We start from the raw sequence: 17,040 nt of genomic DNA on the forward strand, positions 1-17,040 counted from the left end.
GTCAGGGACTCCCAGGGTGAGTGTCTTCAGAGTCGCGCCCTACAGAGCAGCGCGAACGGGGATGTGACCAGCACAAGGGCCGAGGGCACAGCTCTGCACCCTCGGGGCAAAGGCAAGGCTCAGCCTCCGCTCCCCCGGGGACGCGGCCATTCCCACAGCATTCCTTCTTCTGAGTTGTTGAAAGCCCTTGTGTGGATTTTCCCTCCCTTGGGAAATACTGCTGTGTTGTGTGTGCGTGTACGTGTCTGTGTGTGCTGTCTGCACGCATCTGCGTGTGCACGTGCGTGCTTGCGCGTATCTGCGTGTACACGTGTGTTCCATGTGTATATGTGTGTGCACGTTTGCACATACGTGTGCACACGAGTGCCCGTGTGTGCCGCACAGCTGCTCTGGGAGCCTTCTTTCTGTTACCAGGACATCAACGGTGCACGGGCTCGTCCCAGAGCACGGGGAGCCTCCACTGTTGCTCTTCCTTCCGGGGTCCGGGGTCTCGGCAGTAGCACGAGGCGGGCCGGGAAGGTCCCGTGGTCTGGAAGGCTCTTCCTGCGGCAGTGTTGCATCACGGTGAACGACAGGGCCTGGTGCCTTTAGAGCAGGACAGTCCATGTGACATCCTCAGCCTTGGGGTGACTCTCGGAGGGAAATGACCAGGTTGTGGGATCCTGTCCCCTCGGGCATTTCCGCTGACTTTCCAGGAGAAAATGAGGCTTCTGTTGGGGTCGGACTTCTCTTTGCCTGCAGAGTTTGTTTTCCTGTAGCGTTCTCCCGGGCCCGAGCTTTGGGACTTGCATATTTGCTGCAAGCGTGGGTTGGAGGAAAAAAATCATGATTGTGGCTCATTTCCCTTTTCCTTCTGCTGCCTGACCTGGATGAAATATACACGATATAGATGATGGGGCTTCGTGTTGGTAATTCTTATCTTTGCCGCCACGAGGCGAGACCTCCTTCCTCCGTAGAGAGCGGTTGAGGTTTCTGCCTGTGGTCAGGTTCAGCGGGAACTTGGGATTCTCCAGGGCAAGTCTTCACCGGATCTCAGCCTTAGCAGATCAGCTCTTGGCAAGAATCTGGTGCCACTCTTTAAAAAAACCATCTGTGTCCCTGCTTGTCCCCTAAGAAGGGGAGCAGTGGGACCAGTGCCCTGTGTGGTCTCCTCGCTGACACAAATCCTCCCCGTGGGGCTCAGCTTTGCACGCGTCCGTCTCATGCTTGCTGACAAACGGGGCACTGCCTCGGGCTCTGTTTACGTTCTCGCCCTTTCCACCCCGGTCGGACCCTCCCAGGCGGCAGCAGGTCAGGACGGCTGTCCCTATCCTCCAAGGGCGATTTTAGAAGTGTTTTGGGTTCAGGAGAGACAGCCCAGGAAGGGGAATTTGAAACCAAGGGAGCTGTTTGCATTTTGGCAAACGAGAAGCGGCGTCCTACGTCTGACGAGGAAACGTGGAAGAGCCGGGGCTCTCCAGGCGCCTCCGACGGGGCATCTTCCTGGGGAAGGACGTGTACGTGACGAGAAGGGGGAGAAGAGAGGCTTCCAGGCCAATGTGGGGGACGGGGAGGCCACTGTCCCCAAGGGCGCGGGCAGCTTGTGCATAGGCCGTGGAGAGTCCCACCATCCCACACCGGGGCCCTGGAAGGCCAGCTTCTGTGCCAAAGCTTTGGTCCCCTGTGCTCTCGGCCCTGGACGGGCAAAGGTGGCCGCGGTCCCGGCTGTCGGGGGTGGGGTGCTGCAGAGCGGCGGCACCTGGCCGGCTCGCTCCCCTCTCGGCGGCCCTGCGACAGAGCAGGTGGGAGCTGATGTTGGCCCGGGAGCTGTGAACCGAGCCGTGGAAACCCGGAATGGGAGTTGAGGGACGAGCTTGCAGGGCTGGGGCACCGAGACCTCGCCAGGGTCGGGGGACGTGCGGCAAGGAGAGCGGGCCTCCCACGGCCTCTGTGTTCTGAGACGGACAGGTTGGCCCTGTGTTTTCTCCAGTGTTTTCCTCCCATAAAGCTCTTGCCTGGGACACGCCCACCAGCAGTGTCACAGACGGGTCTCTGCTGACCGACGTGTCTCCTGTGTCACGGCCTGAGTCACAGGCAGCTCAGTGTGGCCGCCCTCCTAGGCACGGCCCTCATGGGGACTCGGCCCGACGACTGTCAAGGGGAGGACACCCGCGCGGCAGGCGTGGTCCTGCCGTCTCCACTGGCGAGCCGTTAGGGTTTGGGGAATCCAAGTCTGGAAGAAGGTTCGGCCGTCCGTCTTCTGAAGGTGCTCCGGCTCCCGGGGGTCGTGCATGAGCAAAGGGAGGCCCCATGCGTGGGCAGACGACATCCCTTCTGTCACACTTGTCTCTCCCAGTCAGGTCTCCAAAGCGAGAACCAGGTACTTTCAGAGCCGCCATGGCGGGGGGAGACTGCTTTTCCCATCGTGAACTTGAAAACGTAGAAACTCACACGCTCAGGAGTGACGTGCTGTTCCCTGGGGGTCAGCGTGTCGGGAGGGAAGCGTCACCGCTGAGCCACAGGGACAGTCCCATCGTCCCCTCCCCGTGCACAGACCCCTGGCTGCCCGCGGAGCCCCTCAGAGCTGCGCTGGGGACGCAGGGCCCATGCTGGTCACCGGGAAGGCCGACGGGGATGCGGGGCCGGAGCTGGGCCCGAGTCATTGCTGGTTTTCCCTTCCTTGTGGGAGCCGAGGAGGCACAGTGGGCTCGCGGACGGTCGGTATCGTGGCGTCTGCAGGTCACTCTGTCCGACTCAGACCGCGTCTCAGACGATGGGGTCAACTCTCTGTCAGAAAGTGCGGCTGCGATCTTCTAGGGCGTCTTCCTGAACGCAACGAGTCGCTGTGACATCACCATGTCTCCTCCTTTTGTGTCAAGAGACCGTGCGGTGTGTGGGTTCTCTGTCGTTCGAGTCAGGTGTGGGGCCACAGCCAGCGAGGGAAGAGCCGCAGCTGCTCGTGTGGCCCAGAAGGCGAAGGAAAACCATGTATTTCCAAACCTGCAGTCAGTCCGGCCCGCAGAGCTGTGGGTGTGTCCGTGACAGGAGTGGTGAGCTGTGGCCCCGGCCACCGCCAAGCTCCGGCCCGTCTGTGGGCGGCCCTGCCTGGGACCTCGGCTCGTACTCGCTGGCCCTGCCGTGTGGTCCCCGAAGAAGGGAGGAGATTCCAGACCCGCCCAGGGCGGTCCCCACGGAAGTCACGCACGTCAGTTTCACATGCAGATTTGCAGACGAGGGACACGCGGCCAAACTCCCAGAGCTGCGAGGCCCTGCTCCGTCTGGAGGCAGTGCAAACAGCGTTAACCGAGTGGGGCTCCGAGCCCGTGAGTTCAGACTCTCAGAGCATCAGACCCGAAAGAGGCTTTTCTTATAAACGTCCCGTCCTGACTCCCCGTTCATGGCCTCCTCCTGGGAGCCACAAAATTCCATCCCCCAGACTCGGCCTCTCCTGGCCACCTGCCTCCCTCCCGGAACTCTGCCCTGCACTCCTCAAAGCCAGCGACCTTCCCCGTCCAGCGGCTGCAGGGGTGGCCTGAGGCAGCTGCATTCTCCCAGGGCACTCCCGGCGCGCCAGGCTGAGTCAGGGCCCCTCGAAAGGGCAGCCGTGGCCCTCCTTCCTGAAGCCCTCTCTCTGGCCACCGGGAAACCGCTGAGGTCGCAGGGTCGCACCCCCTCCCGCACGCAGATGGACGCTCCTTGCAGGAGGCCTGCTCTGGTCCTTGGCCCCCCATTCAGGGCTGCCAGAGGACATCCAGGACCTGAGAGCAAGGAAGGCGGGTTCTGGGACCATCACAATATCAGCGAGTTGAAGGAGCGCCACGAAGCGGCTTTTGGTAAATTCTAAGAAACTGGATATAATGGAAGTGAACGTTGTTCCCAGGCAGTTTGAACGTCCGATTGTTGCAGTTTTCAGAAGTTCTGACAACACGGCTCCTCCCACATCGGTGTCGGGGGCACCGTCGCCCCCAGAATGAAGCACCGGTATGAAGTCCTCTTGGCATCCAGGCCCCTGTCTTGGGACCTGTCCCCCGTGTCCCCGAGGCCTTGGGCTCACAGCCGGCTTGTCCTCAGCTTCCTGGTCCAACGGGCTTCCCTGGCTGTTCTGTCTCTTCTCCGTGAGGCAGCGGCTGCTTTGGAGCGGGAACTAGGTAATGGCCAGGCCCAACCTTGCCCCATCCCCTCCCCCCCGTTTGCTCCCACCTCTTCTGCTGCTTTCGGAAGCCGCACTGTCTCGGGACTGTGTTGTGAAATGCGAGGGTCCCGCTTTCTCACAGCGCCTGAGCGGCTCCCGGAGTCGAGCCTGCGTCCGCTCCGCCGTCGCACACCAGGGCTGCGTTCGCGGATGTCGTCTCGGGACCCACACAAGGCACACCTGGCGCCGGCTGCGGCCGTTGACGCCTGACGCAGCGGCCCCTTCCGTCTCATCGGTTGGGTTTAGAGGGAGGGGTTGGATTGTGGTGTCGGTTACTGGCTGGGACTCTAGGAAATGTCGACCTCGTCTGACCTCTAACTCTGCTGGCGGACAGCATGGAAGACGCCGTGGTAGAGCGGATGTGGGGCCTCAAAGACCTTTCCAGGCCTCCTTGACCAGCGGGCTTGGCCACTCCAGTCGGCAGATGCCGGGAGAGAGGACGCTAGCCAGGGAGGGGCTCTTCCGTGGTCTTGGACAGTGGTGGGCCCCCTTGCCCACATCTGATGCTCTCTGTTGTGGCAGAGGGTGAAATGGGGGGGCGGGCAGGGAGGACAGGGGACGTTGGAGCCGCCCCGCGCATCGGGCCGAGGCTGGTGGCTTCTAACACCGTCTGCTCTGTGCGTGCGTGCTATGCAGGTCGGTCCCGCAGCTCAGCCTGGACGCCTGAGATGCACGAGGGTGTCAGAAGGTTCTGACCATGGTGGGACTCTTCGGGCCACAGTGACCTCTGAGGGCAGCCAGGGTCAGCATCAGTCCCGTCTCCACGTCTGTGTCTACGCCTGCGTGTCCCCACGCACACCTGCCTCTACAGCCACGGAGGCTGCCTGCCACGTCGGTGCGGCTCTGTCTCCGTCAGCGTCCGTGCGTGCACACCGGCCTCGACGAGTCTGCCCGTGCCGCTCGTCGGCTGGGGTCTGTACCCGTCCGTGTCCGTCGGAGCAGCGTTCACGTGTCTGTGCCGTGTCACTGTCTGGGTCGGTACCGGAGGGCCTGCGTCTGCACCTCCCCCACATCCAGACGTGTGCTCGTCGTACCACGCGCGTCCGTCTGCACGACATGCACACGTGTGTCTCCACGTCCACTCCTGTGTCTGCCCCGCTCTGCGCTCAGCCTTCGTGCCGGTCCGGTGGTTTCTGCCGTGCGCTCTCTGTCTCCGTCTGTGCCCATGTGTCTGCTTCCTCACCTTCCGTGTCCCTTACGTCTGTACATCTCGTCGTCGTGGCTGCCAGCCCGGTTTGGTGTTGGACTTCTGTAGCTGTTGGGGACGCTTTGCTTTTCCTCTTCGGGAGAAGAGTCCAGAGCAGAACTCTCCAGGGACCTCCAGAGCCTGCCCACGGCAGCTGATCTCTGAAGACTGTCATCCGCCTTGTAAGCCGACCTCCATTTAAATCTGAGTTAAGCCGTTTAAATATCACTGCTGCGTGCTGCGTGGGAGGGAGTAAGAATGAAGCAGAAAAGTGTGAGAAGAGACCTGCTAGACTGTCAGAGTAGAAGGAAACTGCGATGACGAGTGAAGGCGGGAGGAAAGGGAAGAATGGGGGAAAGTCGTGCCCTGACAGCGCAGCTGTGGAATACTGGCTGCTTGGGACAGTGACGTGGAAAAAAAGGTCTTACTAGAAGAGCTGGCCACGGGCTACCGAATTCCGGCACAGCCTCCTGGATTCTGGTGACGCAGACGCCTCTTGCAAGCTTCAGATCAACTTTGTGTCCGTGACTTTGAGCTCCGTAGCGGGCTGCTGGGTGGGAAGGAAATCACATTCCAAAGAGAACCGCGTTTGCGTGGGGCCTGCCTCAGGAGGAGCACGGACGCTTGAAGAGCCGAAGTAAGGCCTGGGGGGCTGGGGCGGTCAGCGCGGGAGAGGCCGGTGAGGCCTCAGGGCCCGGCAAGTGTCGGATCCCTGTCCCTAGCAGACACGGGACACCAGCAGGGGACAAGAAGGCAAGTGGTGTGGCCGGGGTCCCGCTCTCTGAGATCCCTCTGCTGCTGAGTGGAGAAGGGATGACAGAACGTGCGTACAGTGACGGGGGGGGGGGACACCGGTCGGCCAGTGTGCTGGTCACTGAGCCATTTCCTCAGCTCTGTTACCCCCCTTGCTGTCTCTGCCCTGTGAGGCTGACCTGCAGAATGTCGTCTGGGCTGTGAACTGCCCTGGACAGTTCGCGGCAGTTCCGGACTGTTCTACCCCTGGGGCTTCCGACAAGGTCCAGCAACTGCCCTGCTGTTCCCGCTCTGCGCACTCTGCGGACTTTTTATCACGAGTGGGTGTTGAGCTTCATCGTGTGCTCTTCCTGCCTCTGCCGAGGTGACCACGGTTGTTACCCTGCGCCCTGTGAACGCGGAACCGCCCTCGTGGCGTTGGGATAAATCCCACTTGCTCGTGGTGTGTCGTCCTCTTAATGCCGTGTTGAATTTGTTTGGCTCGTGGTTTATTTATGGATGTTGCATCTACGTTTCATCAGGGAAATTGTCCTGTAGCTTTCTCGTCTTGCGGCATCCCCGTCTGACTGGTGTCAGGACGATGCTGGCCTTGTAAGGGGCTGGGAAGTGTTCCCTCTGCTTCCGTGTCTTGGAGGAGTTTGGAAGGGTTGGCATTGATTCTTCGTAGGGTGGTTGGTAGAACTCATCTGCGGAGCCTTCTGCTCCTGACTTTCTTTCCTGGGAGGCGTCTGTTCACTGGTCCTGTCCCCGTGCTTGTTGGCAGACTTTCTCTTTCTTCACAGTTCAAGCTGGGTGGGTTCGGTGTTTCTTACCCTGCCTTCTCGGTAGTCGGTTTGACAGCGTGTAATTGTTCGTGGCTGTTTTTTATGACCTGTTGTATTTCTGTGGCATCAGAGATACTTCATTTCTGATTTTATTTATTTGAGTTCTTCTTTTCCTTGGTAAGCCTAGCCAAAGGTTTATCTATTTTATTCATCTTTAAAAAAAAAAAAACAGTTCTTAGCTTCATTTATCTTTTCTCTTGTCTTTTCATTCTCTGTTTTATCTATTTCTGTTCTGATCTTTATTATTTCCTTCCTTCTGCTGACTTTGGCCTTCATTTATGCCTCTTTTTCTAGTTTCTTGAGCTGTAAAGTCAGACTGGTCATTCGAGGTCTTTCCTTTTCCTCGATGTGGGCAGTCATCACCGTGAGCCTTCCTCTTAGAGCTCTGCTCTGCGTCCCACACACTTTGGTGTGTTACGTTGCCAGTTTCACTCATCTCAGGCATTTTTTATTTCTTTTGACCCATTTTTATTTCTTTATTTCTTCTTTGCCCCATTGGTTGTTCAGAAGTATATCACTTCACTTATCTTCATATATCTGTGAATGTTCCAGTTTTCTTCTTATAATTGATTTCTGGTTTCATACCATTGTGATCAGAAAAGATGCGTGATATGATCTCGATCTTCTTAAATTGGTTAAGACTTGCACATGGCCTGTCACGTGATCCATCCTGGAGAATGTTCCACGTGCACTTGAGAAAAACGTGTGTCCTGCTGCTGCTGGTGGGAAATCCTTCATGTACCTGTTGGGTCCTCCTGGTCCCTGCGGTTACTGTACTGCCTCTCCTTCTCCCTTCAGACACTTGTTTATGTATTCAGGGGCTGCGGCGTTGGACACATAAATATCTACAAATGTATCTTCTTGAACTGACTTCTTCGTTATTGTATAATTACTTTTTTCTCTCGTTAGCAATCTTTGACTTAAAGTCTATTTTGTCTAATATAAGGTTTCTATCCCTGCTCTCCTCTGGTTTCCGTTTTTATGGGCTATGTTTCTCCATCACTTCATTTTAAGTCTGTTGGTGTCCTCAGTGCTGAAGTGAGTCTCTTGTAGGCTGCATGGAGCTGGGCTTTGTTGGGGTTTTTTCCTATCCATTCAGCCACCTGTAGCTTGTGATTGGAGATTTTAGTCCATTTACATTTAAAGTAATTACTGATAAGTATGGGCTTCATTTTGCCATTTAGTAAATCATTTTCTGGCCTTTGGCAATTCCTTTGTTCCTTTCCTTTTCTTTCCTCCTCTGTGATTTGATGATTTTCCGTGGTGGTGTGCCTACCTTTCTTTCTGTTTCACTTTTGTGTATGCGTTATAGGTTTTTGCTTTGTGGTTACTGTTAGGCTTACGTGGAGTACCATATGTTTAGAACAGCCTGTTTCAAACTACCTGTCAGTGTGTATGGATGTTCCACAGTTTTGTATTGTCTTCCTTAGTTTATCTGTTTGATGTCAACACACTTTCCGTAAAACTAACTCTAAGACATTGTGTACTTAGATTTGTATTAAGCTGTTGGCAAATATTTTTCCAAAAATTTAGAGAAATAAATATACTTACGGTGAGAAGCATAGTCTCACCTCAAAATTGTTAGAATACAGCAGTTTTTCACCAATTGATTTTCTACCTGTGAGAAATTGGTGGCTGCCAACAACTTTAGTGGCCAGAGTAATTCAGGGTTGCTGGGAACTCCGGATGAGTTTGCATGAGCTCTGGAAGCCTGTGGCCTCAGCAGTCAGAAGAATCAGTTTGGTTGCACAAACTACTATGAGCGCAGTCTCTCATTCTGCAGAAAACTGGGTTGTATTTCCCTGCAGGAGAGAAAGGCGATACTGAATCAAAGTTGGGATTTGAATCGTGGTAGCTCCTCTCTCATTTCCCCTCACCAGAAATGTCTTTTCTCTGCATTGGGGAGAATTCCTGGGGGTAACAAAAGTGTAACTTGCTCATAAGAGTATTTAAGGGGAATAAATATCATTATTTGTTAAAAACAACATGTGGGGGTATCTAGGATGATTGAGGAATCCCACGAGAACCTCGTTTTATTCATTGGTTTGAAATATCTCACCAAAAAAGTATGTATTAGATTTGACTGATACCGCTTTGCAATCCATAAATCACTGAGTGCCCTACCTTTGGTGAATTTTCGAATGAATAACGAAATAATCCAAAATCGGGAAGTGAAGCCGGAGAATCAGAAACGGTCAGCACTTGAACCTGGTGTCCTAGATATGGGCGTCTGGTTGGCAGGACCACGCAGGCCCCTGAGGAAGAGACAGGAAACCTGTTGCCAAGACAGGGCCTGCAGGAGTGATGGGTGCAGACACTCCTCAGCATAGTGAAGGGTAAAACACAGGGCAGGACACAACCACTACCCGGGCCTGCCCCGCAGCCTGGAAGCCCGCGTTGTACCCTCACTGATGAGCAACGTTCAGGTTTGGGGACTTACTGAAGGCTTGTCCTGGGGCTTGAATTATTTTCTCTAGTCTGTTTCCAGTCCTTTAAAATGAGGTTCACGACAGCACCTTCCTCCCAGGTCCGTCATGAGCATCCCGTGAGGCTGTCGTGTGTGGGCTCAGCTCGTGGCGAGCGCAAGGGGGAACCTCAAGGGCTTCCGTGGCCCCCAGCATTTCTCACGCACGGGTTATTGCCGCTCCTCTCCGGTCGGGGGGGCTCTCCACGGCTCTGTCACCAGCTAACATAACCGGTTTTCTACCTTTTCATCTTGTCATTCCCATGAGGACTTCAGGGCACCGTGAAAGTCCGCACGACGGTGCAGCCTCAAGGCTATCGTGGAAAGCGGGCGGGTCGCCTGTCCTGTGGGCTTTCTGCCGAGCGAGGGTGTGAGTGCTTTGGACTTCCTCCGGTGGGTCCCCAGGGGCCCTGACGTCACAGCGGTTCCGCAGACACAGTCACGTGTTGCCGAGCCTCGGCTTGAAAACGCGTGAGGGCAGATGGCCCGAGCATTGGTGAAGCCTCTCGGCCACTAGGTGTCGAGGCAGGCGGTGAGACGGAGCCGCGGGCACGCTTGTGTCCCTCCGGCCACGGCAGCGCCAGGCGTCCAGGCAGTCAGGGGACAGCGTCACAGTCCCACAGATGCGGTTGCGTGCGCTGCGTCCGTCCGTTGATTTTGAGATTCACTCCAGCTGCTCTCTGAGGAAGTTCAGAGCACGAAATGACAGATGGCGGCCGTGTGTTGTAGAACTAAGATAGAAGTAGCTGCTCATTTCGAGCACCGTCAGCTCCATCTTAGTGGTCTGACTGCCGACCGGACCCGCTGCGCTGGGGAGGCACCTCCGCTCCACGCTGCCGCCCGGACAGCCAGCCGTGGTGGCCGCGGGACGGGCTGGGGCACTCGCCAGGCGGCTGGTGTGGTCAGGGCTCTTCTGGCGGGGGCAGGCGGGGTTGCACACATATTCTGGGGATTTCATCGTTATCTTAAGGCCGTTATAAATAATGTCATTACAGATACAAGTGTTAATGTTGCGTGTTGTGGGCTGAACGAATGCAGGGTCAGTAGACGCCGGAGAGGCCCGGGTGGGCTGGGACTAACGAGAAAGCCTCTGAGGTCGCCCTCTGCGCTAAAACAGGCTCGAGCACGGAATCTTGGAATCTGGTAGCAGTCGTGGTGGGGAAGCTGGTTTCTGCTCAGCGCGGGGCAGTGGGCTCTGCAGATACAAAGGGGCAGACGTGTTTGTGCCATCACCGAGTCTACAGTGGAGCCTGGAATAGGGTTCAAGCCTGGGAGGAGTTAAGAGAAGGAGTTACACCTTCTGTAACAGGTGGTGGCCCGAGTGCTTCTGCCTCAAAGCACAGGGAGTTTCAGGAAAAGGAGGGGCCTCACGGGCCAGCTGGTGAGAATGGGTGAGGCCTGTGGTCCGCACGAGGGCCGGCAGTGCATCGTGGCATCGTGGGTGTGGGGCGGCAAGGGGGGTGGCTGGGCCGGCTGGAGCCGGGTCCCTGGGAGGAGGGAGCGTCTCGGCGCAGGCAGGCCCCATAGTGCCGGTCCAGGAGCGCTGTCCTCGCCACAACGTCATGGGTTCCCGGGCCAGTGCTCCCCTCAGTGCGCTCGTCTGCGCGGGAGCGTGCACTGCTCTCTTCTCTCAGGCACGCGCGGTGTGTGTGCGCCCGGAAGCTCTTGCCTCTGCGTGTGTGCATGTGCACGCCAGAGTCAGTGGCGTGACTGTAGACCCGGGGTCCTCGGTGTCTCCGGAGCCTCCTCTCCCAGGCCACGCACGGGCACCTCCCGGACGCCAGCTCCCGAGTCTGTCCCGGAGCACAGGACAGATCAGGGTCGCGGGGAGGTCCCTGCGCATCTCCCCCTGGCCGTGCCCCCAGCAGCACACAGACACGTTTGCAGGCCAAGCAGGTCCCGAGTGACGACAGGCTCCGGCCATCCAGCCTGGCCTGCCGACCCTCACGTGGGCGGCATGTCAGGAAGGAGCAGGACGGCGAGAGCTGGTGGGGCCGCGGGCCACCGTCAGGGCAGGTAGCATCAGACCGAGCTTCCTTCCTCCTGCTCCTCTCCGAGCAGCCGTCACCTGGTGGCCCACTTTCCTGGATTCGGCCGTCACTGCACTCTGGGCAGCGGGGCTGCAGCCGCCCTTGAGATGAAGCCCTCTCCCGGCCACACGCAGGTAGCGGGGCGCAGGGCTGTGGCCTGGCGTCTGACCGTGGCAGAGGTGGAAGGGATCTTGCTCCGCTTCCGTCCCGAGGACTTGCAGGGACGCTCTGGGCTCACACAGAGACGTTCAAGGCTGGGGTGGGAAAGAGTAAGCGGAGTGCAGGGTCGGGACCCAAGTGCATTTCCAGAGTGTCTGCCCAGTGCCCTGGGACCCCCGTGCAAGGACAGGATTTCTCCGGGCGGCCCCTTGAGCTGTTCCGTCAGGCGTGTTTGCTTGCTCGACCCCGGGTGGACGCTGCTGGCTCCTCTCCTCACGGGAAAGCCGTCCAGTGGCTCTTGGCTTCCTCTCCAGGGGGCTGCCGCTACCGTTTGGTGGGCTGGACGTGCTCCGTCCCACTTCCTGGGGTTCTGTACTGGGTCTGTGGCTCTGTGAGCGGGTCGCAGGCACCACACAAGTCCTCTGACAGGGAGGAGGTGCCTTCCTTGGAGAGACCGTGTGTACCCGCTCGTCGTCTGCGTGGGCCGAGCCACTCCGGCTCTGGGTTCCAGCCGCGGTGTCTCCCCGGCTCCCGCAAGGGACCCGAGCACGACCTCCCGCATCTCTGTTGGTGACTGGGGGGCGGCACCCCAAACGCAGCACCTCAGGCCCTATGTGCTCTCGGCGGTCATCAAGGGGTCATCAAGGGGGGCACCTGCGGGCTTTCCCTCGACGCCACCTCGTGGGCCCCCGCCCTCCCCGGCGCCCCCGGCAGGCTGCAGCCTGGGCGCGGAATCGGCCCCTTCGTGGGGAATAGGCGATGGGAATGGGCAGGAAAGGAAGGCAGCAGGTCCTCCTGGTTCAAGGGCAAGTGATTGTGTCTTGATTGTGAACTCACACGGAAGACGACCTTGAGAAGCCCGTGAAAGGCGCCCCGCCGGCCCCTCCCTTGAGAGAGGGTGAGGAGGGGCATGTTCTTGGGGGCTTGGGGAGGAGCCCAGAGCAGTTGTACCCTGTCCCCGGGCAGGATAGGCGCCGCTGGCGGCTGGGCTCAGGCTGGTGGTCATACAGAGTCGGGGCCGAAGAGCCGGTTAGGTTTCGCGGCTTTTGTACTGGCTTCCTTGGTTTACGCGGTGATGCTGTCAGCCAGGTGGGACTCCTTCGGTAATGCACATTCCGGTGATTTCCAACGTTTGACGTTGTGAAATTTTCACACATTCGTGCCGCCAACCTGCGTCCCACCTGCTCGTGTCCGAGCGCAGGGTGGCGCGGTGCCGGGACCACGGCCCAGACCCCACGCGCTGGGAGCCGGCTGCTTGCGGTGCTGTTGGCGCTGGCGGGGGCGGCCAGGCTCCCGCGTCCGGGCCTCACTGGGCTGCGCTCACTGGCCTGGCCTGGGAGGTCAGTAGGGAGGCACTGAGTGGGTGCTGTGGCGGTCGGTGGGCGCAGGCGACGGGCTCCGCTGGCCCGAGGAGGCTGCGGTCTGGCCCAGGGGATGTGGGCTCCATACGTCAGGGCGGCCGTAGCGCGCCGTAGGCCTCGTTACACCTCATGATTCGCTTCTGCAGACGCTGGTGGTCCGCGCGCCCCGCACTGGGTCTGGGGGAGCCTGATTCCTGGAATATTGGCCCCCCGGGAGTCATGGTGAGCAGGGGCACCAGAGCTGTGCCGCGAGGCCCCTGCCCGCAGGCCTCCAAGCACTGCTGTGAGGCTGGGGCCCAGGTCACAGACCACGGCTTGGTGCGGCTCTGGTTCTCTCTCCAGATCTGACTTGTAAGAAACACACCTTTCTGGCATCGCTGCCCTCCTGTTCCTGAGTCTGCACACCCCACCGTGACCTTTCCCAGTGTGGCTCAAGGTCCCCACAGACTTTGTTTAGACGCAGGCCTCCTTGGGGCTCTGGGCCAGCTAGGAAGGGTGGGCTGCAGCCTGCAGTTCCAGGGAGAGATGATGAAGACACAAAGGTTCCAGGGGGACCCCTTCCCCTGTCGGTGTCTGACCTCCTGGGGGCCATGAGTGTGGGCTCTGCATGATGGCCGGAGGGTTTCTAAGTCAGGTCGGGCAACATGGTCAAAGGGTACACTTCTGCGCCATGTGCCCACGCTCACCTAAAAATGTCTTCTAATCTTCCAGTGTGATGTGGAAAGCCCCTGTGTTAGGAGGCTTGGAGGACTTCTCTATCCTTCTTGGAAGGGTCCCCGGCCCTGGGGATCCTGCTCTTTCCTGGGAAGCGGCTGGAGAGGCAGAAGCTCTGATCACAGACCCGCATGGGGTCTCTCCTTTCTCACTCTAGGGCAGAGCAGCACCCGCAGGTTGGCGGGAGATCTAGAACAAGCAGGTCGGGCTGTGGGTAAATAGCCTCCTGAAGAAACTGGCGTCCCCAGGCAGAAGTCAGGTCCTGTCCCCACTGAGAGAAGGCGGTGGGGGTGGCTAGGTGCTGTGGCTCATTCCCTGCCTCTCCTTGGAGGACGGGAGTGTCCGTCCCACTACACTTTCGTGGGACTCCCCGGGAGGGTTGAAGGGCCATCCGGCAGCTCCTGACCCTCGCCCACATCTCCGTCTCTTCCTGGGGCCTCCAAGGGCCCTCGACTCCTCGTTGCAGGCTCTGTCCGCAGGGACTCCTGCTGTGGCTGTCCCCTGCGGGCCGCCCCCTAGCTGCTCCTGGCTCAGGTGCTCCGTGCAGGCTTTGTCCGTTCAGATATGTTCCCTGGAGAAGTCCGACTTCTCCTTCCCACGGCCTCTCTGTCTCGCAGGCTCCGGGTCACCTCCTGGGGCCATCACACACCCGTCACCTCTCCTAAGCCCACAGGCCCTTGCTGCCCCCTCCTTCCCAGGGCCCGGGGTTGCTGGGCCTGTCCCCAGTGATTCTTGGAGCCGCAGTGACCCTGGACCCTTCCCAACTCACCCCGTGCGTGTCCTTCTCCTCAGAGGACTCTGGGGACACTGGATTCGGAACCGCCCTATCATCTCATCTCAGCGTGATGGTCCACAGTGACCCCTCTGCACATGAGCTCACATTCTGAGGTTCTGGATGTGGGACTTGAACACATGGCGCTTGGGTGACACGGTTAAACCCATACGTGGCTTTGCTGCCCGGGTGCGGCTGGCGCGAGGCCCAGGGAGGCAGGCCCGGTCTGTTTGCAGCTGCACCGAGCTCGTCCCCTCACACGCCAGCTGAGAGAGCGAGAGGCCAGCGGGGAGGACTGTGGCGCCCGTGCCCCGGTTTTACATGACGACAAACCGGAATATTCCCCGGAAGGCGAGGCATGATGTGCACAGCCGTGTGCTGGGACTCGGGACTTGTCCCTGGAACTCGGATCTGCACAGAGACGGGGGGGCCGTACCCCCCGCGGGCCTGGGGCTCGTCGTTCCCAAGCACCCCGGCCCCTCCCAGGGTGTTGCTGCAGATCTGGGCTCCACGCTGACCTTCTGACGTGTCCCGCTCCCCTCTCTCTCACCGGCACGTCACTCATTTTAGAAACAAACCCTTTTCCTTTGTGCACTTGACGCCCTTCCTGAAACTCGATTTTCAGCATCTGCTTCCCCTCCGTCTCCCTCTTCTCTCCCTCCTTCCTCGCGGCCCTCCCCGCCCACCTCCTTATTCTGTTTTTTATTGAAGGCTGAGCTGAGCCGCCGCCGCATCACGGGCCCATTACGCTTCTAACAATTCCATTTGCACCGTATTGTTTGTCTCAGTGCTGGGAAATTCAGGTGATTCATCATGCCCGAAGAAGCACCTGATCCCCGCTGCCCTGGGAGCCTGGTCACTATGTGACAGGAATGCCACAGGCGCCGCGGGGGGGCGTGGGGGGACGCGCGGCTTCTCGAGTGTTGATGAGCTCCATTTGTAACGCTGCCCCCCGCTCTCGTCAACAGCCCCCTGAGTCCGGAGAAGGGGAAGGAGCTGATGGAGAGCGTCGCGCGTCTCCTGGAGGTGCCGATGAGTGTCTTCGCGGAGATCGCGTGAGTGCTGGTGCGGGGCCTCGGGTTGGCGTCTCCACTCCCATCAGGCTCCGTGTCATAAATTGGTCTGTGGGGAAGAGCACTGACTGCCTGGGCTTCTCGTTAATTATGTCAGAGAAACAGTTCGGGAGGGAAACGGAAGGAACATTTGGGTGGGCTTGGTGCATTGTCTAAGTGCGGATGGAACGGGGGTAATTGTAAGGATTCTGATCTCCTGCATGGACGCAGCCTGCTGGGGCCCCCGCGCTCAGCCCTGCGCACTCCAGGACATTCTGCTGCCTGGTCCCCGCCTGCGGCAGATGAGCGCGAGCCCAGGGCCGGCGCAGGTCCGTGACAAGTCAGCACTTCCCGAGCGGCTCCGGTGTGCGGCCCCTGCCACGTGCTCGCTACCCCGTCACCGAGAACCGCCAGCCCTCTCGTCGCCCGTGGACAGGCTGTGGGCAGACTTGGTGGCCGTGGAGACCGGGGCACAGGCCCAGGTCAAGTGTGCGGTGAGGGCCGTGTCCGCATCTGCGGAGGCCGCACAGATCGGGGCCTGTGCCCGGGCAGGAGCAGGTGGACATAGTGTGAGTCGTAAGTGAGGGCAGGGGTGGACAGACCGGCACGTCCAGCTGGTGGGGGTCGGTCTGGGCGTGGAGCACAGGCCGGAACCTGTGTGGGGACGGACCAACGCGTGTGTTGTGAGCTGCTCGGGCCTGGGAGGCAGAGGCTCGGGCGAGCTCTCTGTTGGTGCCAACAGCCGGCCCGGGGCCTTCAGTCCTGCAAATACAGTTTGAGCGTCCACGAGTCCTGCCACTCCGTGGGGCTGTCTGAGCTCTCTTCCTGCTGCTGTTAGGTCATTTGGAAGTTCATTGTCCTTTATTTGGGGTAGGAAGGAGCCAGAAGTTGGGAGAGAGGGGCCAAGGTCAAGTCCTAGTCTCAACGGGAAGCCCAGGTTCACCTCCCTGAGTTCCGTGCACCTGACTGTCCAGTCCGTCTCTCCAGCTCGTGAGGGCTACACGATGCAGCTTTTCTCTGCTTCTCGTTTTTTAAAAGATTTTATTTATTCATTTAACAGAGAGAGAGGCAGGAAGCATTGCAGGGGAGCAGCAGGCAGAAGGAGAGGGAGAAGCAGGCTTCCTGCTGAGCAGGGAGCCCAGTGTGGGGCTCGATTCCAGGACCCCGGGATCATGACCTGAGCTGAAGGCAGAAGTTTAACAACTGAGCCACCCCAGGTGCCCCAAGACGCAGCTTTTCATTCCACAAACGTTACAAAGCGCCGTGCCTGGTGCCAGTGTGGAGCGGGGGGCGTCCCGGCAGGCACAGGTGCAGAGCGGGAAAGGTCCGGCAGCCTCGTTCACGTGGAAACAGAGGGCCTGAGGCTGTGAAGTCTGGAGAGCCGGTTCCCGGCTGCCATCAGGCAGGAGGGACGACGTGCTGCGTGGGAGCAGGCAGCAGTTCAGGTGGGCCCTGAGGTCCTCCTGAGGAGTCGGGATTCCTTCTGTGGGCTGCCGGCCACCGGGGACTATGTCCGCAGAGCGTCTCCAGCTGTGAAGAACCAATTACAAGGGA

The 17,040-nt window shown here is 59.1% G+C and overlaps 1 protein-coding gene across 3 annotated transcripts in view; it reads left to right on the forward strand.

Annotated features, from left to right (window-relative positions):
- The window catches only part of PTPRN2 (protein tyrosine phosphatase receptor type N2), a 692,851-nt gene that overhangs the window by 292,542 nt on the left and 383,269 nt on the right, over positions 1–17,040 (forward strand). For all 3 annotated transcript variants that reach the window (XM_046020312.1, XM_046020314.1, XM_046020313.1), the window contains one exon: positions 15,403–15,489. In XM_046020312.1, coding sequence (XP_045876268.1) covers positions 15,403–15,489 — 87 coding nt within the window. The remainder of the gene's footprint in view (positions 1–15,402; positions 15,490–17,040) is intronic.

Source organism: Meles meles, chromosome 10 (genome assembly GCF_922984935.1).
Source record: "Meles meles chromosome 10, mMelMel3.1 paternal haplotype, whole genome shotgun sequence".
Classification (NCBI taxonomy): domain Eukaryota; kingdom Metazoa; phylum Chordata; class Mammalia; order Carnivora; family Mustelidae; genus Meles; species Meles meles.